We start from the raw sequence: 23105 nt of genomic DNA, 5'->3' as shown, positions 1-23105 counted from the left end.
TACAGAATATGGCTGGGTGATATGGCCTAGCTTAGCAATTATATTGTGATTTAAAATGTTTAGAGCAAGAAGTATAATGCGGTATATTTTTCCCTAAATAAAATCAAGGTGTACTGCAATTTAATTTCCTTTATTTACACCAATATAACAATGCAGATTATTTTTACTCTTGAGTAATAAACAGAGAAAAAAACTGTGTTATTAACCTACTTATTTTTTTTTGCTAAAACAGTTTAAAGCTTGTGAAATGCCACATGAGGACTTCCAGGAACAATTTTGAGAGATGACACAGACTGTTTTGATCCGGTTCATTGATGGACAGTTTAAAAGATCTCAAGGAAGTCAAGGAAATTAATTTCAATTCCCTGCTTTCAGCATTTCTGCTACTGAGGTTTAAATCAGAGACCATATCTGACTCTTGGGCATGAAAGGAGTCTGTCGTCATTGTCTTTAGGAACTTGAAAGCCAATTGAAAAACACGTTATCACTACAGTATTCTTGATGTTGATAAATTTAAAGGAGTAGTTCACACTAAAATTTCAATTCTCTCATCGTTTACTCACCCTTATACCATTCCAGATGTGTGTGACTCTCTTTCTTCTGCTGGACACAAGCTAAGATTTTTAGAAGGATATTTCAGCTCTGCAGGTCCACACAGTGCAAGTTAATAGTTGCCGAAACTTTGAAGCTCAGAAAACATGCATAAAGTCAGCACCATATTAATCCATATGGCTCCAGTGGTTTAATCCATGTCTTCAGAAGCGATATGATAGGTGTGGGTGAGAAACAGATCAATATTTCTGTAATTTTTTTTTACTATAAATTCTCCTCCCTGCACAGTATGTGGCAATATGCATAATGTGAATCAGTAAAAACAAAAGAGGAATGTGGAAGTAAAAGTAAAAGTGTAGATTTAGAATATATATCAATAGAATATTGATCATTGTCTCACTCACACCTATCATAACTACTCTGAAGACATGGATTAAACCACTGGAGATGTACGGATTACTTTTATTCTGCCTTTATGTAATTTTTGGAGCTTCGAAGTTCTGGTCACCATTCACTTGCATTGTATGGAACTACAGAGCTGAAATATTCTTCTACAAATCTTTGTTTGTGTTCAGCAGAAGAAAGTCATACACATCTGGAATGGCATGAGGGTGAGTAAATGAGAGGATTTTCATTTTGGGGTGGACTGTCCCTTCAATGTCACCAACAAAATATAACAAACTTCACAAGCCATGATACAGTATGCATTTTTCAATAGTCCCCCATCCCACTGACACAGGTTTCAGTTGGGCAGTTTTTCACAGCTTTTCACCACTGAATAAACAGTCCTCAGGGCATGAAACTGTCCTTTCAATAACATTGAGCAAAATGCATTGCCAAATATTTTCTGTCTATCTAAATTCTTTGAGCAGTCATTGTGGAAGCTGCTTAGCTTTCCAGATAGTACCCAGTCTTTTATAGGGCAATGTGAGGACGGTGTCCATCTTTCTTTGCTGTGACAGCTGAGTTTCGTCCTTTATTATTTAGACACTGTGATTGCCTTTCTACTGTAGGGTTGCCTGATCCTTTCGCCAAAGTGGTGGTGGACGGCTCGGGTCAATGCCACTCTACCGACACGGTCAAAAACACATTGGACCCCAAGTGGAATCAGCATTACGACCTGTGAGCAAATTCCTGCAATGTTTTGTCCCTCTTTGGAGTTACTGATGTCTTATTTCCTTTATGTTGTCTGTGGTATTCTTAATGTTGTGCAGTTTCGATCATTTGGTTAATCTTTATATAAGAAAGCAATATGAGTTGGTTAATTAAAACCAGGGTCAGAAATTAATCAAAGCACGGTACAAAATGCCGCAAAAATGCACCAGTTATTTAAATGTTGGGGCAAAAAATGTTTCCCCTGTTTTTAGTCTGTTATCTAAGATTTTAGATATTTCATAATATTCTGTTTTAGATACCATAATGACCATTTCAATTAACTGATTCAATTTAAGTATTTGATATAAACGGACAACATTCTGTGTGTAACATATTAGAAACATATGTTCTTATAGATAGAAATACCCCTGAAAATCAGTTCTTGGCGACAAATATTGTGCCTTACTTACTGTTTAAGACATTATTTCACAGAGTGAAACTTGCTAAATAGAGTTTCTCTGCAGATATATTGGGAAAACAGATTCCATCACCATTAGCATCTGGAACCATAAGAAGATCCATAAAAAGCAAGGTGCGGGTTTCTTAGGCTGTGTGCGGCTCCTTTCCAACGCCATCAGCAGACTCAAAGACACAGGCTGTGAGTGTAATATCTTTATAGCTGCCCTAATCTCTTCACTGTACCATATAACAATCATTATGATCTTCATTAAATACTTGAAGGACTGCTTCTCTGTACTCTATAAAGATTTGATCATCTCATACATCACACTTATGTATGGTCTCTCCATTCTCGCCATCAGACCAGCGTTTAGACTTATGCAAGTTGAACCCATCTGACAGTGATGCTGTCCGTGGACAAATTGTTGGTATGTACTGAACAGCAGAGGTAGAACCTAAATATTAAACCTAATATCAGTTGGTTGAACTGGTGAATATGTATTTTCTGCTTTGTGAAGATTATTTGAACAGCAGAATGTTAGAATGTGAAGTTTCTCCTTTAACTTTTTTCTTCATTTGTAGTGAGTCTGCAGACTAGAGACAGAATTGGCAGTGGAGGGCCAGTGGTCGACTGTAGAGGACTGGTAGAGAATGAAGGGTGAGTCAACCTCTGTACTTGGATTGCATGTTTAGTACTGGCACAAACTGGCTGCAGGTCATATGAAAATAGAAAACACTTTGTCAGCTTCCTAAAAGTTTCTGATGGTCTGATTCGGTTTCTGTTTTGACTCTAAATACTAGAGTTTAGGCTCTGTCTGTACAACATGAAATAATGAATATTTCTGATTGAAACAGCAGGAAATAATAGCGGTCTGGACTTTATTTAATCTATCATATTGTATATGATTTTGACAAGCGGACTATGATATTAGAGGTTAATATAATTTTTTTCCCGCCCAAGTTGTTTCACGGTTGCTAAGGGTATTAATTTTCTTTTTATTTTTGACTTTTTATAGAAGAAATGACATATATTAAGATAGCAATTAGGGTCAGTTTTGATGTAATGTTGCCTTTAGTAGTGTTTGTGTGTGCTGGGTATGTGGCTGTGTTTTTACACATGCTCTGTATGCGTGTTTCAGGCCCGTCTTTGATGATTCTGGACCCGGACGGCCTCTCAGCTGCTTCATGGAGGAGCCCATGCCCTACACAGATCCCACAGGGGCAGCTGGAGGGGGCAACTGCCATGCACTCGAGTCACCCAATCAGGAGCAGAGGCTTCAAGCACAACGAATCAGAAACCAGGATTCCCGAGGGCATGCGCACACACCCCAAAACCGACCACATGGACCCCAGTCCCCCGACCTCCCTGAGGGCTATGGTAAGTGTATCCACATTAGGCATGGGTCAGGATGGTGGATTAGTCATCTAACACGACTAGTTTATAAGTGAAGCTGACTAGTTTTTGTTATCATTTTAGCTTTAAAGGGGGAGGATTTTAGTGACACAACTTTGTGGAGTTTTAGTGTGCTGACAATCTAATAGTTAGACCTTTCCATGAAGTGACGTCTCTAAATTCATCCCCTTTAAAGGGGTCATGACATGAGGAATAACATTTTCCTTGATCTTTTGACATATAAGATGTCATTGTACTATAAAAACATACTGTAAGTTTCATAACTCAAAACTTCCTCCTAACTGCAAAAAGAGCATTTGTTGAAAACTTGTTCTCAACTTCTTCCATAATGTGATGTCACACTGAGGTAGACATTTGCATCTGACCGCCTCCACAACACATCAGTGACCCCCCATTTAATGACATAAATGGCATGTAGAGAGCAGGTCAGTCAAGAGCAAATTCATAAAAGAGAAGCAGCACCAAAACCAAGCGTTTCTGACAGAGGATCAGAATGAGGGTGGAAAATGATTATGTTTCACAAATATATGACTGTTTTTTGTGCTCAAAACTTTACTAATATTATAAATGAACCTTAAGGAACAAGGCATGTCATGACCTCTTTAAAGCACTGCTTCTGTAAGTAATTCATGGCATTCTGTGGTCAGATATTTATTTCATCTCACATACTAAAACAAATCCATTCAAATTAATATTTCATGTCCATTTAATTAAGTGGCAAGAAGCCATGGCATAAGTGGGATAATTAATAGTCGTCTGCTTATTAGGTAATTGTCACGAAATCTGTCAAGAAAATGTCCTGGTCCTAAGAAACAAACAAGAAATTACATTTTGCATATAGAAGGGCCATTTTTTAGGGCCATTAACATTTTTTTACATTGTGACAAAAATATTTTGATGACAGTTATGCACATTTTACCCCCCATTTGTCATTACCGTAACAGGTCTGGACATTTTACTTTTACTATTGTTTTCAATTATGATTCTCATTATCATAACATTGTCATTTTTTTTTTATACTGTTGTGCAATTATTATTATTATTATTATTATTTTTTATTTTTTTTACGTTAATATCAGCAAAAATGAAAGGCAGTACCAAGGGAGTATGTACCCTTAATTATCGTTATCACAATGCGAAAAAGATGAGATGTGCACTGTGTGCTTACACTATACAATATGCACTCAGCCATGTAGTGTATGATTATTCAGAGTGTAATATAGTCCCAAATTGAACACTAAAGTTTTGACTTCACGGAAGCTGACAGAAGTGATGTTTCAGATGCATGCGATGTGTTGCCTTTAGCTTCAGCAGGATAGCCAAACTCAGTTCATCACATATATCTCAAATAATGATCATATTCTTAAAATGTGGGGTGATGGTAAAGCATTCAACTTACATTTGTAAGGTGCTGTCTTGACTGAAATTTGGCTAGTTGCTACATTCACCATTAATTACAGTTGTTTTGTCAGGCCAGCATCACCACCAGGTAAATAAGGATGCTCTGATCGATCGGCCACCGATCGGTATCGGCCGATATTCATGTCATATAACTTGATTGGTGATCAGTAATTTGGCCGATCGCATAAACCGATCGCTAATGTCTCAAAAGATGCGCAACTCCTTTAAGACCCGAGCAGCACTGTCATAAAGTGTGGGGAATACTGGGATAGTGTTTTAAGACAATAAACTTGATTCAGCAGTTAAGAACGTTGCAGAGGGTGAGGTATGGTGAATATGAAAAGTTTGTGTACAGTTAACCTGGCGTTTCACACACAACAAGGCAAAGGGAAAACAGTGCAAGCTCTCAGAATCTCAGTAATAACGCGAGTTACAAGATGTGGTGTAATTCAAACATCTTTATTAAATTTCTCCTGATTAAAAGGCATTAACAATAGTAGCACCCGTAGAGTCCAGAAACATAAGCTCTTTCTCCGTTTCCCTCATGAGAGAGAGTGCATGTTCCCCTCAGTAAAGTTCAAGCAGCATCAACTGAAAAATGAACTATGAATGCAATCAGCCAACTAAATGAAAAGGCAGGGAAGGAATTTATAAATATAATAATTCTTTATACAATATTTATATACCACAATATAATGTTTTAAATATAATGCAACAAATCTAATAGAAATAAGATAAGGAATAATAATAATTATATGAAATCTTAATATAGATCATTTTTGGTGGTCTATACTTGTTTAAAAGTCTTATTAAAAAAAGCTTTTTAATAAAAGAAAAGTGATGTTACTGGGAAGAGGAAAATCAGTTAATAGTGACAGTGTGCAGAAAGCTTACATATAGCCAGTTATGACAGATCTTGATAAAAGGTGAAATGATCGGTATTAGGATGTGTATCGGACGATCAGGTGACAAGAAGATCGGTGATAGGTATCGGCTGTAAAAATCATTATCGAAGCATCCCTACAGGTAACTCCGCCCCTTCTGCTACGCAGGGCAGGCAGCGACCTTGAGTGCGTGAAATGTCCAACATTCCACACTGCGTTATTTCGGTTGAAGAAGTAAATCATCTGAGTACTTGTAGTACACTTCTATTTGTTGCATTATAGATGTAAACATATGACATTTACTACAAAATGATGTAGAGTAGTGCCAAAGAGTGTGATTTGGGACACATCTATGTTCATTATGATATTCTCATTACCGCAGTGTGAAAAAATGTTATGTTATCTAAATTGTAAAGTATTTATACACCATAGTAGTACTCCTCTGGTACTGCCTTTCATTTTTGCTGTTATTAATTTGAAAAAAATAATTGCACAACAGTAATGTTATGATTACAGTAATGAAAAGCATCATTGGAAAACATAGTAAAAGTAAAATTACAGTAATGCAAATTGAGGGTAAAATGAGCTTAAGTGTCCTGAAAATATTGTCACAATGCAAAAAATGTTTATGCAATTTCATATTTGTTTGCATTGATTTGGCGTTAAATATGACCAGGGCATTTCCTTGACAGGTTTCATGTGAATCACCCATTTCAAACTCAGTAACATTCTTTGGGATTATACAATATCCGAGATATGGTCCTGATCACCCTGTCAGGGTTTATTTTGCCATAATGACTGGCTGGTTTTCATTTTCCCTTACTTATTTATTTGTTGAATGTCTGTCAGTTATCCTATTGAAGGGCTGCGCTGAGTCCATATATCACTAAAAACTTGCTAACCCCAAACTAGCCTAAATGTACAGGGCTTCTTTAAGACAAAACACCAACTGGTTGAATTTGAAAATATGTAGTTTTGCACCTCCCTAGTACACATGCCTGGTCTCTTACACACAGGTACTGCTAGAGTATTTCCCTTGAGATTAATACAGCTTAGAGCTCAGGGGTAGAGGCTACTGAAGTGCAGTGAACTGGAGAGACTCAGCCTGAGCTCTCAAAGGAGTCTATTCACTCTGGCTCTACTGCCTGCATTGTACAGGTGGATTGGCTGTAGTAAAGCTTTTCATTTCAGTGCAACTGTGCCTGACTCTGCTGGTGTTGTAGTAGAGTCCTCTGCCTTGACCAGAGGACGAAACCAATGTAATTAAATCTCAGGCCAGACATGCCACACTGGCCGTGTGCAGCCTGAGAACCGGAAGCTCGGCGTTCCATTTATAGTAGCCCTGGCATTCACTCTTGACTTGTTTCAAAATATTGGGTGTGTACATTAGACCTTGCAGTGAAAATTCAGCCTAATAGACCTGTTGTTATTAATACTACACGTACAACAATATTGACAAGAAAATGAGAGAACTACTTACTGCTCTTAAAGTGATAGTTCACCTAAAAATTATTGTTCTGTCATCAAGTACTCTCCCTCATGTCGTATGACTTTTTCTTCCATGGAACACAAAATGAGATGTTAGGCAGAATGTTCAGTCTCAGTCACCATTCACTTTCTTTTGAATGAATGTATGATTATTGCAATAAAGGTGTATGGTGATTTGAGGCTATCAGTCCCTAATATTCTGCTTAACATCTCCTTTTGTGTTCCACAGACAGAAAGTCAGGTTTGGAACAACATGAGGGTGAGTAAATAATACCAGTGTAAATTAACAGTATTGAAAATTGGAGTGATGACAACCCTACTCTTGATATCTCTCTCTTCTCTTTTCTAATACAGAGCAAAGGACTACCGTACAGGGCCAAGTCTATTTTCTGCACACACAGACTGGCGTGAGCACCTGGCATGATCCCAGAATACCCCGGTAGGTTCAATCACCATCGGCCTTTGCTGAAATAATGATCAGCCTTACTTGATTCCTCCACACTGCTATTGTGATGCCACCCTAATCATAGCTCTTTAATTTCTACAATCAACTAACTTGATTATAAACAGTCTCACTTAAAACTGCTGCTGTTGACATTTGAAGATTAATTATTTGCTTCACATCCCAATAATGACCTCATGAGAGTGAGGAATAATACTTGAGGAGAAGCCAGTTCATGAGGAGAGCAGGGTGGGAAATTAACGCCCTATCGGCAGCTGTAGTGGGCGAACTAAAACTTCTCAGATTAGCCTTAGACAAGATGCTCAAGATGTTTTTTCAACACATGCATTTGAGTATATCTTTAAGAACAGACAGAATAAAGCTGGCAAGTCACTTCTTAATGGCTGTTTGTTTTGGATATTCTGTTTGAGTACAGTGAGAAAGTTGTTCATATTTGGTTCGCTATTGGGGTCCCAAAAAAGTTTGTTGGAAGTTTGGCTTATATGTTAGATGGTACAGATCAACTCGGACCATTTCAGATGTCAGTTGTGCTTTGTGAGATTATTAATTTACAGTGGCCCCAAATTACTGTGATGAACTACACCTGTGGTTACTCCGCTAGGACACCTGTGTGAACTTGAATGGAACTGACTTCATACATCCACTAAAAATGAACTTGACACCAGTTGCTCAGAAGATTGCAAAAATGGCAATAAAAGTTAGTTTTGAGAAAAGCTCTAGCATCATTTGTTTACAGGTTTCACTTTCTTTGATTGTTGCAATGAATTTGTTGATGCAATGAAAAATTTGTAAGTGTGGCTTAGGTGTTCAAAAGTGTCGAAATACTTTTTGGGGCCACTTTATAGTGAGTTATTTGATATTTCGGTTGTAAAAATTAAAAGTGGTTAGTAAAAGTTGCTTGTAAAATTGGTCAAAAAAAGGTAAATTTCCCACTCTAGAAGAGGGTATAGAGGCAGCGATTTGGGGCACCATAATATGTGTGACCAGTAGGGATGTAACGGTTTCACGGTTTCATGATGTACCTCGGTTTTAAAACAGACGGTTTTCATACCGTTGACGACATCTCATTCACGTTGTTGCATTAATATAGTCTTTTAATTTTTTCGGAACTTTTCTAAAATCCAAATCAATTCAAATGATAGAATCGGCTACATTCACACAGCATCATATATACTTGACATGATAAAATAAATCTCTATTTTACGACTTCCTCACTTTACATTCAACCATCATTCCATTGTTAAGATGACGCGCGTTTTGCGAGTGTAGCATAAGGCAGCGTAGCACAGGGTAGCACACAGACATGTCGAAGCCTGAATCTTTATTTCCCCCACCAAAGTCCATAGTGTGGGAACACTTTGGATATGTTAAAGACCCAGGTGGTACCATCAATATTTCTCAGTTACCCAGTTTGTAAGGATTGTCACAAAAAAGTGTCGGCTCAGGCAGGAAACACTTCAAACCTGAAGCACCATCTCCGCAAGCATCATCCCACAAAATTTACGGAGATGAATGTAAGTGAAAATACAGTATATATGATAATAAAGTATAGACCCCCTTTCATAAAAAACACCAGATACAATACAGTTTTACATGATTTGTAATGTAAACGGATTTAAGCATTTATATATGCAACGTTATTATGTGGCGTCTGTTTGTTCATGCATTTATTTGCTTAAAGGAATAGTTCCCCCAAAAATGAAAATGTTCTCATCATTTACTCATCTTCATGCCATCCCAAATGTGTATGACTTACTTTCTTCTGCAGAACACAAACAAAGATTTTTAGGAGAATATCTCCGCTCTGTAGGTCCATACAATGCAAGTGAATGGTGACCAGACCTTTCAAGCTCAAAGTAATGAAAGTAATCCATGACTCCAGTTTCATTTAAGTCCATTTTTACTGTAAATCTCCACTTTCGCATTCTTTCATATTTTGAAAGTTGAGATTTATGGTAAAAAAAGGACTTAAAATATTGATCTGGTTCTCACTCACACCTATCATATCACTTCATAAGACATGGATTAAACCACTGCAGTTTTATGGATTACTTTTATGTGGCCTTTATGTGATTTTTGGAGCTTCAACGTTTTGCTAACCATACACTTGTATCGTATGGACTTACAGAGCTGAGATATTCTTCTAAAAAAATTTTGGGTGAACTATCCCTTTAAGTGCAGCACAACAGTGGGCCAATATGTTTAATACTACTAATAATAAAATGTTTAATTTATACAGTACTAAATAAGGTTTACAGAATGCTTTAGGCATACAGTAAATAAACAGTGATACTGTAGCAGACAATAGATAGCACTGGAAAAAACACCAATAACCGCAAATGAATAATTTTCAATAGGTATATTTTAGAATCAAACTAAATTACAAAAGCAACCAATTACTGAATCAAATCAGCAACTGAACTGTTAACCTGGGCATTAATCGTTACAAATTATTAGTTTTTGTTTTTGCTAAATTTCATATATCTTAAAATAATAATAGAAAAAAAAAAGGTGTATGGTATAAAATTAAATGGCAGTAGGGAACGTCTTTTTTTTTTTTTTTTTGTCTAGATTTAGCAATAACGAAATAATTAACTATGCACCTTAATACCGTGATACCGTAATACCGTGGTATTTTTTGTGACGGTTATCATACCGTGAAAATCTTATACCGTTGCACCCCTAGTGACCAGTGATGGTGTTGAGCAGCAGGGTGATGGGTGCGCTTGCTCCTTCAGGGATCTGAACAGTGTGAGCTGTGAGGAGCTGGGCCCTCTGCCGCCCGGCTGGGAGATCAGGAGCACTGTGTCAGGAAGAATTTATTTTGTCGATCACAATAATCGAACCACGCAATTCACCGACCCCAGGTTACACCACATCATAAGGTAAAACCCCACGCTTCACCGCGGCTCCGCTTATGACATCTGATTACTCACCCCAGCTCACCCCCACTTAAATTATCTTTCATTAGATCATGTTTTTTTTTTTTTTTCACCACAATGAATAAATCAGCCTTGTGTAATTAAAGTTGCTAGTAATTAAATCAGCTAGTGTAATTAAAGAGTAATTGCTTGCTCATATGTGTTTATTAATTTAATTCTCAACATTTATTTAATTCTTAATTGTCCCTAATGAGATTGTAACCCAAATAATGCATGAAAATTTCATGGTCCAGTGCTTTAAAGGGATAGCTTACTCACCTTCATGTTATTCCAACTTTATATCTTTTGTGGAACATAAAAGAAGATCTAAGGCATAATGCTTCCACAGTCACATAAAAGTGAATGGTGACGAAGGCTAACATTTTGGAAAGTCATATGGTTTGGAAGGACATGAGGGTTAGTAAATGATGACAGAATTTTAATTTTTGGGTGAATTATTATTATTATTATACTAAAACCTCATATTTGAAAGGGATTTATTGTGTGTTGTTTGTGTGTGCTCGTGGTGAGCAGCCAACACTCTCAGGTGAAGGAGTCGAGCCAGGCTTTGCCCTTGCAGATGGATGTTGGTGTGGAGGAGAGTGATGGGGAGTTACCAGTGCGTTATGAGAGAGATCTAGTCCAGAAGCTCAAGGTTCTCCGCCATGAGCTCTCCCTGCAGCAGCCTCAGGCAGGACACTGCCGTATAGAAGTGTCCCGCGAGGAGATCTTTGAGGTAACTGCAGTCATAAAGCTAGATAATACCCATCAATCTATATATGTTTATTTTCTGTATGACTTTAGGTAAGTGTGTTTATTGTTTTCCAGAAAGTCGACATGAAATACAAAACTGACCTTATTTGCTCAGTGTGGCAGGCCAGGCGGGGCGGAGCAAGGACGGAGAGGAGTGAGGCCAAGATGTGCACAGCGCTGCAGTCGAGAGAGAGAGAGAGAGAGAAAGAGAGAGAGAGAGAGAGAGACATCTTGAAGCTGGTTGTTTTTGTTGCTGTGTTTAGTTTGATGTTGAATGTTCATCCAGCTCCAGCTTCCTCCTTTCCCGACCAAAAAGAGATCTTTCACACTGGTGCCGAAGCCCAGGAAAGGTGGAAGCTGGAGCCGGATTCAGCTTCAAGATGTCTCTCTCTCTCTCTGCGTCTCTCTCTCGACTGCATTTATTTGGATTTATCCCCCGCCTACTCGTGTCGTCTTCACTCACAGCTGGGCGAGATCATTCGCCACAGGTGCACACCTCGGTCTCGCTCCGCCCCGTCTGGCCTGCCACACTCTAATGCAAGTTCTTGCTCTTAATGTGGATGATTCATTGTTGCACCTTATTCCAAAGGAAAAAAGGTCAGTGTTCATAATCTTTCATTAAAGGGTAATAACTTACTCCGTCACTAAAATTACTTTCCTTTTCGGCTGACATCATATCGGCCATACTGGCCATTGGTTAACCTTAAAGAGCACCTATTGTGGTTTTTCAAATATTACCTTTCATGTAGTGTGTTATATAGCAGTTTGTGAATGTAAAAAGTCTGCAAAGTTTCAAAAATCAAAGTGCACGAAATATGGAGTTATTGACTCCCAAAAGAAAGAACCGATTCTGAACATCTGAAACGAGTCGTTAGTAATTCCAGACTTACTTCCTGTACTAACCTACATAATTTGGTAACAAAAAACCCGCTTCTGGTCTGTTTACATGTACAGCCAGTGCAGGCTGTTAGCTGTTAGCCTCTGCTAACCGGCTAACTCACGTTATTGTCAAACTATATATAAACTTACCACAGAGAAACATCCTGTTCTCGTCGTGCTTGCGATGGTGGTTCGGGTTGATCTTCCGATGTATCACTATCAGACTCTGGCTCAAATTGGTAAAACAGACATTTTTTCAGACGGAGCTGAAACTCGGATATGGTAGTGGGCGTTTCCTTTTGACACACGCTGTAAGCGGTAGACCAATCACAACAGACTGGGACATCTGACCAATCAGAGCAGAGTTGGCTCTCTGAAAGGAGGAGTTTAGAATGAATCCTTTAGAACGGATCATTGAATGAGTCGTTTTTGACACTGGGGAAAAAAAGGTAATTGACCTTGGATGCATGTAAATCTATTGTATGAGACCTTTAAAACAAAATTAGGCACGTTTAAAAACCATAATAGGTGCACTTTAACCAATAGCCAAATAATTATTTAGGCATTGTTTTAGGCTACTGTTGTTAGCAATGCAGCTTTTCTAAAATCTTGCCAACAGGTAATGTTAATGTAAAGGTTACAGAAATAATGGCACATAAGTATAGATTTGAAAAAGAAGCTTTACCATGAAGCCTCAAAGTGTCGGCTAGCCTTGTTTCAGAGGGGAGTAGTCTTCCACAATCAACTGCAAACTTGCATTCACGTATTTATTCTGGTATGGAAAAGCTATCTTTTCACTGTCCAGTCATTTCCCAGTGGATAAAGGTACAACCCTACATGTTTCACTTGGAACTATGGATTTTAAATGGACTGTGAATATGGTTTCATGTTGACTTTATTAACTAATTCCACTGTTACCAGCATCAAATACACAACACTGTATACTTTGTCCACTGTAGTATACTATTTATTACAGTTGGTGTCACTGCTCTAAGTGCGGGGCTTTATATCTGTTCTATAGGAGTCTTATAGGCAGATCATGAAGATGAGACCTAAAGACCTGAAGAAACGTCTAATGGTGAAGTTCAGAGGAGAGGAGGGGCTGGACTATGGTGGAGTTGCTAGGTAACATGTCTGTTTCATACAAAAGGTTCTCATTAATGAATTTCCCCTGTCTAGAACAGACGTGACTTTATAATTTCAACATTTTACCCGAGTCATGTTCACTATATTGCCTTTACATTGAACTACAGCCAGTTTAGCCCAGATATGAGCATCTTATCAAAAATATGACTTCTGTGTCTGATTTTTCTAGGGAATGGTTATATCTTCTCTGCCATGAAATGCTGAATCCATACTATGGCCTGTTTCAGTACTCAACTGATAATATCTACACATTACAGATCAATCCAGACTCATCTATCAACCCTGTAAGTCATGCAGCAACTTCATTCCTAAACAAGACCCACTCTATAAATCATTAGTTGATGAAGAAATTACATTAAAAGTTTATGTCTCAACAGTAAAAAGTTTTTCTGTTAGCTTTTTTGGACCAGTCATTAAAATGTGTACTTGTCTTGCACACAAAAAAAGTATAATATTTTATTTTTCGCAATATATTTTATATGCGTCAATAAAAATGTATTTATATTTTTTATTATACAACAGTAATTTCCGGTTCTCGGATCTGATTTGACAAGAGTGCTGATAGCTCACACCACCATCAGCACTAGGACGCTTTATTGTTTGTATCACTCCGCTTGTGTTTGTGAATTTTCATTCATCCTTGTGACATTAAAGATTTGAGCCAGCAGGTGGCGACAAAAGACCATGTTGTGTGTGCTGTGAACAAGTTCAGTTGAACTGTGTCATCGTTCAGTGCGCAAAATTCTTTGAAGTCATCCAGAATTGTCTCTCACTCCATGATTGCTTCTACACTATAGCTGAGAAATGAGTTAAACTAACAGCTTCAGCATTACTGCCTATCACTGAGAGTCGTGACAGACGGAGTAATCAAACACGCTCAGGGCTCCTACCTGATAAAAGTTTACAAGTTGGAAGAAGATGTAAACTTTCAACATGGTGGAAGAGAAAACGCTTTGTGTTGGTGTCAGAAAAAGAGTTCCACATGAAATGTACAAGAATGAATCTGCCTTCCATGTTTTCTCTCCGACAACAAAACACTTGAACATGAGTGAAATACTCGTAGGGTAATTCCGATAGCACGAATGGCACCACGTCATTCTTACAGTTTTAACAAAACCTCATCTATGTTAGCGAGCTAAATAATGTTACCTTAGTAAAATTTAAATCGGCTTAATATGTGATGGAAAATGAAATGTAGTGACAGTGCAGCACTGGCCTCGAGCGATCCTTATTGTTGAGCCCTGAGGTCTGCTTCCTAGCCTTGACTACAAATGGCCATCATGTGTGTTTAGGTTGTCCAAGGGTTCCTTTGCTTCTGCTGGGTCTCATTAAACTTCCTTTCACGTGCCCTCTGCTGTTTTTTTTTTTTTTTTTTTTTTTTTTTCAGGACCACTTGTCTTACTTCCACTTTGTTGGACGAATTATGGGTCTGGCTGTTTTCCACGGGCACTACATAAATGGAGGTTTCACGCTGCCCTTCTACAAGCAGCTCCTGGGGAAGCCCATCCAGCTTTGTGACCTTGAGACGGTGGACCCAGAGCTGCACAAGAGCCTCGTCTGGATCCTGTGAGTCCACAGATTATTTAATCATATTAAATATATCAGAGACATTCTATGTCTGTTCAAATACCATGTGAGCTGCTTACCTTGGCAGCTAGTGGTTATTTTTGTGGTTATCGAAGTATAGAGTCGTTAGCTTGGCAGCAGTTAATGTCAGACTCTATTGGAATCAACTATGAGAAATAGTTGGGTCTCTCATGTTTGTGTGACACACCTGAGTGAACGTTATTGGAGTTGCTGCCTAAGTGGAACATTTCAAATCAGTCACTTATGAGGTCCCATTTTGGTTTGTATGCTGCCTTAGACTGACAAGCTATATTCCTTGTTGTCTGTCTACATAAGTGGCTTCTAAGTTCTGTGTTGTTGATGTAAAAGAATTATTAAAATAGGTAAAATAATTTATTTTACCTGTGCTTTGCAGAGAGAATGACATCACATCTGTCCTGGACCATACATTCTGCGTAGAACATAATGCTTTCGGCAAGTTCCTTCAACATGAGCTAAAACCAAATGGCAAGAACATCCCAGTCACAGAGGAGAACAAGAAAGAATATGTCAGGTAGGAGATGCAACCATTGTGGACTAACAAGGCACAGCAAATTTTTAACCCTGTCTCAGAGTAAATCTGCCACCAGAGGGCAGCAGTAATCCTGGGTACAGGAGCTTGGCACTGTTTTTCCCACTGTCAGTCTGATTGAGTGAGCCCTAGAATGTAAAAGCTACCTGTCAAAATTGGATGTCAATTTTAATGGCAGTTTTTTATTTTTTGAGAGTCATTGCCAAATAGGAATGAACCAGAGGCTGTTAATGGAGAACTGAGGAGCACAGATGATCGATGGTGTTCTCCAGGTTTCATTATGGTTCTCTAATGATTGATTGGGTCTCTTTCAGGTTGTATGTCAACTGGAGATTCATGCGAGGCATTGAGGCCCAGTTCCTTGCCCTGCAGAAGGGCTTCAATGAACTCATCCCACAGCATCTGCTCAAGCCTTTTGACAACAAGGAACTTGAGGTACTCCAGTCATTTAATAATTATGGATATTTATTATTGTTTTAGATTTATTTTTGAAATTTGTTTCCAATTTCCCATCTCTTTTACTTTTGTTTATCTTGTTATGTCACGCAACAACATCCACATATTTATATGCAAATTTCAGGTTATTGCAACATCAAAATCAGAATCAGAATGAGCTTTATTGCCAAGTATGCTTACACATACAAGGAATTTGTCTTGGTGACAGGAGTTTCCAGTACGCAACAATACAAAACAGCAACAAGACTTTTAAAAAATAATTAAAAATTAAATAAAAATTAAATACATTTTGAAAAGAAAAAAGTATATATAGAATACACAATAGACTATATATATACACACACATACATACATATATATATATATATATATCTATACACACACACACACACACACACACACATATATACATACACACATATATACACAGACACACACATACACATACATAGTGCAAATCTAAATACAAATCGGTTATATACAGTGCAAGGGAATGTAACGGCAGAAGAGGTAGTTTGTGTTGGATAATATAAAAAGACTAAGCTGTGTATTGCACATTAATTATTGCTCAATGGGGCAGTTTCACTGTTCATGAGATGGATAGCCTGAGGGAAAAAACTGTTCCTGTGCCTGACGGTTCTGGTGCTCAGAGCTCTGAAGCGTCGGCCAGAAGGCAACAGTTCAAAAATGTAGTGGGCAGGGTGTGTGGGGTCCAAAGTGATTTTTACAGCCTTTTTCCTCACTCTGGAAGTGTATATTTCTTGAAGGGAGGGCAGGTGGCAACCAATAATACTCTCAGCAGTTCGAACTGTCGTTTGTAGTCTTCTGATGTCTGATTTCGTAGCTGAACCAAACCAGACAGTTATTGAAGTGCAGAGGACAGACTCAATGACCGCTGAGTAGAACTGTATCAGCAGCACCTGTGGCAGGTTGAACTTCCTCAGCTGGCGAAGGAAGTACAACCTCTGCTGGGCCTTTTTCACAGTGGAGTCAGTGTGGGTATCCCACTTCAGGTCCCGTGAGATGGTAGTGCCCAGGAACCTGAATGACTCCACTGCTGCCACAGTGCTGTTTAGAATGGAGAGGGGGGTCAGTGTTGGGGTGTTCCTCCTAAAGTCCACAATCATCTCCACCGTTTTGAGCGTGTTCAGCTCAAGGTTGTTTTGACTGCACCAGACAGCCAGCTGTTCAACCTCCCTTCTTTATGCAGATTCATCGTCATCTCGGATGAGGCCGATGACAGTGGTGCGAATAAAATTGCCAAAATATGCATAACATTATTCAGTAAAAAGACACGTGCATAAACTATGATGGAAACACATTTAGCAAATAAAACCTAGATGCGCATCAAAGTCATATGACTGAATAATTTGCTCAGAACTGAACTGACCAGTGGATCAATATGATCACATAGCATCTCAAATGTTGCTCTAGTCATTTTGAATTCCAGAACCAAAGCTTGTCATCAAAATGTCTGACCCATAGTTGCTACAACTTCCATTTCTCTTTTGTGCCTACAGTGAGTTTGCACTAGTATCCGGATTCTTCCAGATCTAAATAATATTAGATTGTAAATGTGTGTTTGTCAGAGCCATGACTTAGCATTTAGCACACATACTACTGACTCATTGAGCCTTTGTGCTCAAATGGTTTGAATCTGACCCCAAGTCGTGTCCCAATACTGTTCGCCCTTGTTCTCCTCATCGTCTTCTGTCATCCACTTTGAATATCAATGAAAAATTGCAAAAAGCAAAAGACAATTTAGAAAATGAGTGGCTTGTAAAAGTGTTTTTATATGCATCTATGCATTGTAGCTGATCATCGGTGGTTTGGGGAAGATTGATCTGAACGACTGGATGGCCAATACACGACTGAAGCATTGTGTGGCTGACAGTAACATAGTGAAGTGGTTCTGGCAAGCAGTTGAATCATTTGATGAGGAAAGGAGAGGCAGACTGCTACAGTTCGTCACAGGCTCCACACGTGTTCCTCTACAAGGCTTCAAAGCACTGCAAGGTGGCTAATGGATAAGCCATATACACTCTCAGTACACTTGATATATGATGCATAGAACTCATTGAAATGTTAAACTTCCTAGTCTGCCATGTTTTTGTTTACATTAAGTTATAAATTCCCTAGACTAACTTGTAAAAAGTAGTTTGTGTAGCATAAATAATGCATGCTCAGTTTTGATTCAGCATGGTGATTTGGAGAACAGTGATAACTAGAATGTATCTTTGTAAGGTTCTACAGGTTCTGCAGGACCAAGACTCTTCACTATTCATTTAATTGATGCCAACACAGATAACCTGCCCAAAGCCCACACTTGGTAAGATGGGGCTTTTGAACACTTAAAACTAATCCGAGATATTGTGTTGAAGTTGTGTTGTTCTTAAGTAATATAAATTGATTACTTTATTAGAAACAAATTCTGGGTTCAAAAATTAAGCACCATCAACAGCATCTATGGCATGCTGACAATTACCACAGAATATAATTTTGACTTGTTTATCAGTTTATAAGAGCAACTAAAATTGTCTGTTACAGTAATGCTCTTACAGTGGAATTCAGTCGGGCAAGGCATTGCACTGGAATAAACATTAAAATATTTAAAAAGTGTAGCCACAAGATATGTGTTTACTAGAGGTTAGTGTTTTTGCTGATTAATCTGTGCCAATAAAGCACAATAAAAAAATATTTTAAAATAAAAATAAAAATCACAATAAAAATCTTTTGGAACCAAATCTATAATTTTTTTTCTGGTTATTATCGAGACTGCATCTGGGATTTCATAAATTCTAGACTCCTGTTAGCCTCTATGTTTGATTGTGCTGCCCTGTCACATTAAGGAAAGCCTTTTTTTAACACGTTCATTAAAAACTCTGATTAATCAGTTATCGGCTTTCTTCCTACACCCTAGTTATCGGTATCTGCAAAAATCCAATAACAGCCGACCTCTAGTGTTAACCTGTTGAAGCTCATAGTCTACTGTCCAAAAATGTTAATGTTGACAAATTATACAGATGTATAATTTGTCAACATTATTGAATGTTTTGGACAGTAGACTGTATAGTAAATGTGAACGAATGTAAGCAAAGTGACGTCAGGCCTGTGGGTGGGGAGGCATGAGCTTTAACAGGTTTTAACAAATAGACGTGTTAAAATCACTTATTACATGGGTCTCTGGAATACTCTATTCTGATTGGTCAGTGGCACCATCTAGCGGTCGGATATATGAGTAACAACCGCACATCTGGGGATTAAGACAGAAGTCAGCTTTCCTTCTTGTATCACACTGCGATCTCTACAAATAAGCTAATAAAATAATTTCAAATAATTTCGTCTGCATTTAGTTATTTATTTGGCAGTTAGTCTTATAATAAGCTGGATAATGAGCAGTCAGACTACCATTTTCACCAAATAAACTCCAACAGAACACAAACCAGAGGTGCAAATCAGCTTTTTAGCGGGTTTTTTTTTTGTTTTTTTTTTTCAAATAATAGCATAATTTCAATGCAAATCAGTATTTTATGTCCATTTACTTTTTGCCAAGTGTTCTTGTTATAAGCTGGATAATGAGCAGTCAGAGAACCATTTTCACAAAATAAATACCAACAGAACTGACACAAACCAGCTTTTTAGCGATTTTCTTTCTTTCTCACATAATAGCATAATTTCAATGCAAATCGGGATTTTATGTCCATTTACTTCTTGCCAAGTGGTCTTGTCAGACAACCGTTTTCACAAATAAACACCAACAGAACTCTGACACAAACCGGAGGTGCAAATCAGCTTTTCAGCGATTTTCTTTTTTTTTGTCTCTTCTTACATAATATCATAGTTCCAAGGCAAATCAATATTTTATGTCGATTTATTTATTTGGTAAGTAGTTTTATTATAAACTGGATAATGAGCAGTCAGATGGTAATTTTTGCAAAATAAACACCACCAGAACGGCAACGCAAATCAGAGGTGTAAATCAGCTATTCAGCAGTTTCTTTTTCCTTTCGCATAGAAACAGAATTTCAATGCATTTCGTGTCCATTTATTTATTTATTTATGTAGTAGCCATGTAATAAGTGAGAGGATGTACAGTCAGGTGATTGTTATCATAAAATAAACCTGTTCAGGGTGATACAAGTGTCCTCCGCTTGGCGTTGGGTCCTGATCACCCTGTCAGGGTTTATTCTGTGATTACAAATGGCTGACTGTACATTATCCTTTACTTACCTTGTCTTTCCGAAGTTCTGTTCTATTTTTCAACTCCTGCCACAACCATATATAGCTAAATACCAATAAATAGGGTAACTTTCACATGATGTGTGCAAGGATATCAGGAAGGGACTGTTTACATAGTTCAACTCACAGAAATTACAGCAACATATAACCAGAAGTTAAACCAAGTACTCTCACTGTCAAAAGGATGATTTTGATAACTTTAATTTGAAATTATAATTATTATTAATTTGAAAAAATGTATATAAACACTTAAACATACTGCACATTTCTGCTTTTAAACCCTCCAGAATATCTTGAAATTAATGTTTGTTTTTACAAAACTTAGGAAGGAGTCAAAAAACATTTCTGTGGTAATCAACAGCATTCCACGGATTCTGTTGATCGAGCTGGATGTGTATTTATCCCAGAACCTTCCCTTAGAAGTAATACCTTGGATATTGGTGTGGTGTAAAAACTGAACCTCGATTTTCTCGTATTTCCCCAGCTTCAACCGGATTGACATCCCGCCTTACGAGTCATATGAGAAGCTCTATGAGAAGCTCCTGACAGCTGTGGAGGAGACGTGTGGCTTTGCAGTGGAGTGAGCAAGTTTTCCTGTCCAGCCAGCCAGCAATGGCAGCAAACCCACCAAAAAACAGCCCCACACATCCCCCTCCCCTTTTCCAGGACAGATAGACTGGTGTCTCCTGACAGACTTTAGCATCACCCGCCACCCTGAAACCCTGGACTGCAATGGAGGGGAGCAACCACCCAAGGACAGGAATTCTTCAAAGACTAATCCCTCATGGTGTGATTCAGGAATTGTTTTCGCATTACCATAAAGTTCCAGAGAACTCTGATCAACGTTTCTCCTTGTTTGTTTTTGCAAAACAAAATCGACAATTGTCTTTGTCACTGAAACGGTGGATTGATAGTTAGAGTCTCAATACAGGTTTGTACTGCTCAGCTGCAGTAAGCAGAGCCTTACGGAGCCTGTGATCTACAAGAAGTAGAGCTCATAATAAGGAATAATTTAAAGGGATGGATCACCCAAAAATGAAGGTTCTGTCATTTACCCAACCTAATGCAGTTGCAAACCTGTATGATTTTCCATCTTCTGTGGAGCACAAAAGGAGATGTTAGGCAGAATGTTAGACTGTTAGTAAATGGTGACTGAGATTGTTATTCTGCCTAACATCTCCTTTTGTGTTCCACAAGAAGAAAGTCATATGGTTTTGGAGCAACATTTTTGGGTGCACTATTTGTTTAACATACACACAGCCTGTGATCATTAAACCAGTTTACCTAAAGCAAATGTGTCTTGAAGGAACAGGAGGACAGGTGGTCTTCATTGTCATGCTCAGTATGTACGCAGTGTCTCCACTTATTTTCGTTGTTTCCTTGATTGCATTTCAGTGGTTGCATTAAGTGGCTCTTGTACCGTCACCATTCTCCATGTTGCAGTTTTTTAACTTGATTGCTTGAAATGTAGTAATGAAATGTTTGTTTGTTTGTTTGTTAGCTTAATGGCAAGACTTAGACCTCTTTTGGGAACTGGGAATGTAACAGTGCCTGTGAGTTAAAGTTCCTCACCTGATGCACAAAGATGATGTGCAGTGTAGAGAAGGCCAGAAAGCCCTGTCAGCAGTGTCTGCATTATCCCAAGTATGTCAGTATTTTATTTTTTTACTTTGTTTTATCCCGTGAGCATTCCTCCGTTATCAAAAAAAGAAAGTAATGTTAAATGAATGGTGTTTTTAAATGCAGATTTTAAAGCAACTCAACTTTTCTGTCAATTTCTTGAACAACTTTGTGTTGCATTGTGATCTCATAGACCTAAACTGGACTCATAACCTTAGTTTTTGTGTCATACTAGTGAAGAAATGCAAAGAGAACTGTTTTAAGGATTGTGAATGTTTTTAAAAAGCTCTTTTTGTCCTTAATTTTCCCCAAATTAATATTGCTGTTATCTGACGGTGACTTAGCATTAACTATTTTAACTTGTCTTGACATGGTTTCTTATGAAATTCACTTCTAGACTGTTGTTCACACATCTCTGTAACCGTTGAAACCACTGCTTAGAGTAACACAATCAAGCACTTTCACCGGCACATGTACAATCACCCCTCATTTCTATTCCACAGACAGCCATGTGGTGTTTGTTTTCCAATAGAGACGTGCTGATGGCTCCACTCAGCTGTAGTGGTACATCTTGTCCTTTGTGATTGGCTTCAAACTCTGAAGTACGGGAGGTGATTAATTCCAGGTTAGGTTCAGGTTTTTTTTTCTAGTTAAAGTACAGGGAGGCATTTCAGATTTCATTATGTAGTCCTTGATGTGCATGGCATCAGATTATTCTTTGTAAATGTAAAGAATGAGCCAACCTCAGTGTTTCTTCAACCACTTTTTATCTTAATCCTTTTTTTTTTTTTTTTTTTTTTTTAACCAATTATTTATTACCATGTAATGTCCTTTTAAGTATTGCTGCTATTATCATTATTCCCTAGTTTTCCGAGAAGGCAGAGTTCTTGTGAAAGCTGTACACTAATCTCTTTTATGATATGTATGAAATAAAGTATTTAAACCTGCTGCTAATTCTTAAAGAGGTTATGGGGATGGGAAACCTGACCTTTGACCTGGATGGAGTTAGCAAGTGATGTAGGCTGGGCCCTGGTGGTCATGTTCATATTTGTGATATATGCAATAAAATCCATCACCTTTATATTCTTGGTTCTGGCTTAAAACGTCGCTTTTTCTCACTTGGATCAGATTGGTCAGAATTTGTCTTTTTGACTTGTTTTCCAAAAAGACTGTGAATGCCTAGAGCGGTGAACCGTTT

At 38.1% G+C, this 23105-nt stretch overlaps 1 protein-coding gene across 7 annotated transcripts in view; it reads left to right on the top strand.

The window, feature by feature from the left end:
* Positions 1–22711, top strand: part of LOC127451259 (E3 ubiquitin-protein ligase SMURF1-like) — a 59657-nt gene extending 36946 nt beyond the window's left edge. The window contains exons 3-20 of one of the 7 annotated variants that reach the window (XR_007899076.1): positions 1566–1674; positions 2172–2305; positions 2469–2534; positions 2689–2764; positions 3246–3484; positions 7523–7552; positions 7648–7732; positions 10495–10641; positions 11212–11413; positions 13331–13434; positions 13625–13739; positions 14843–15021; positions 15437–15574; positions 15907–16027; positions 17863–18064; positions 18293–18377; positions 20772–21931; positions 22411–22711. Coding sequence is in view for 6 of the 7 variants with exons in the window: in XM_051715796.1 (XP_051571756.1) it covers positions 1566–1674; positions 2172–2305; positions 2469–2534; positions 2689–2764; positions 3246–3484; positions 7523–7552; positions 7648–7732; positions 10495–10641; positions 11212–11413; positions 13331–13434; positions 13625–13739; positions 14843–15021; positions 15437–15574; positions 15907–16027; positions 17863–18064; positions 18293–18377; positions 20772–20871 (2132 nt within the window). In the remaining variant the exon portion in view is untranslated. Of the gene's footprint in view, positions 1–1565; positions 1675–2171; positions 2306–2468; positions 2535–2688; positions 2765–3245; positions 3485–7522; positions 7553–7647; positions 7733–10494; positions 10642–11211; positions 11414–13330; positions 13435–13624; positions 13740–14842; positions 15022–15436; positions 15575–15906; positions 16028–17862; positions 18065–18292; positions 18378–20771 lie in introns of all 7 variants that reach the window. The other 6 variants (XM_051715797.1, XM_051715796.1, XM_051715799.1 and 3 more) reach the window with 6 other exon arrangements.
* Positions 22712–23105: the final 394 nt, after the last annotated feature.

Source organism: Myxocyprinus asiaticus, chromosome 14, assembly GCF_019703515.2.
Source record: "Myxocyprinus asiaticus isolate MX2 ecotype Aquarium Trade chromosome 14, UBuf_Myxa_2, whole genome shotgun sequence".
In the NCBI taxonomy this organism is placed as follows: Eukaryota; Metazoa; Chordata; class Actinopteri; order Cypriniformes; family Catostomidae; genus Myxocyprinus; species Myxocyprinus asiaticus.
This window is presented reverse-complemented; position numbering and strand designations above follow the sequence as displayed.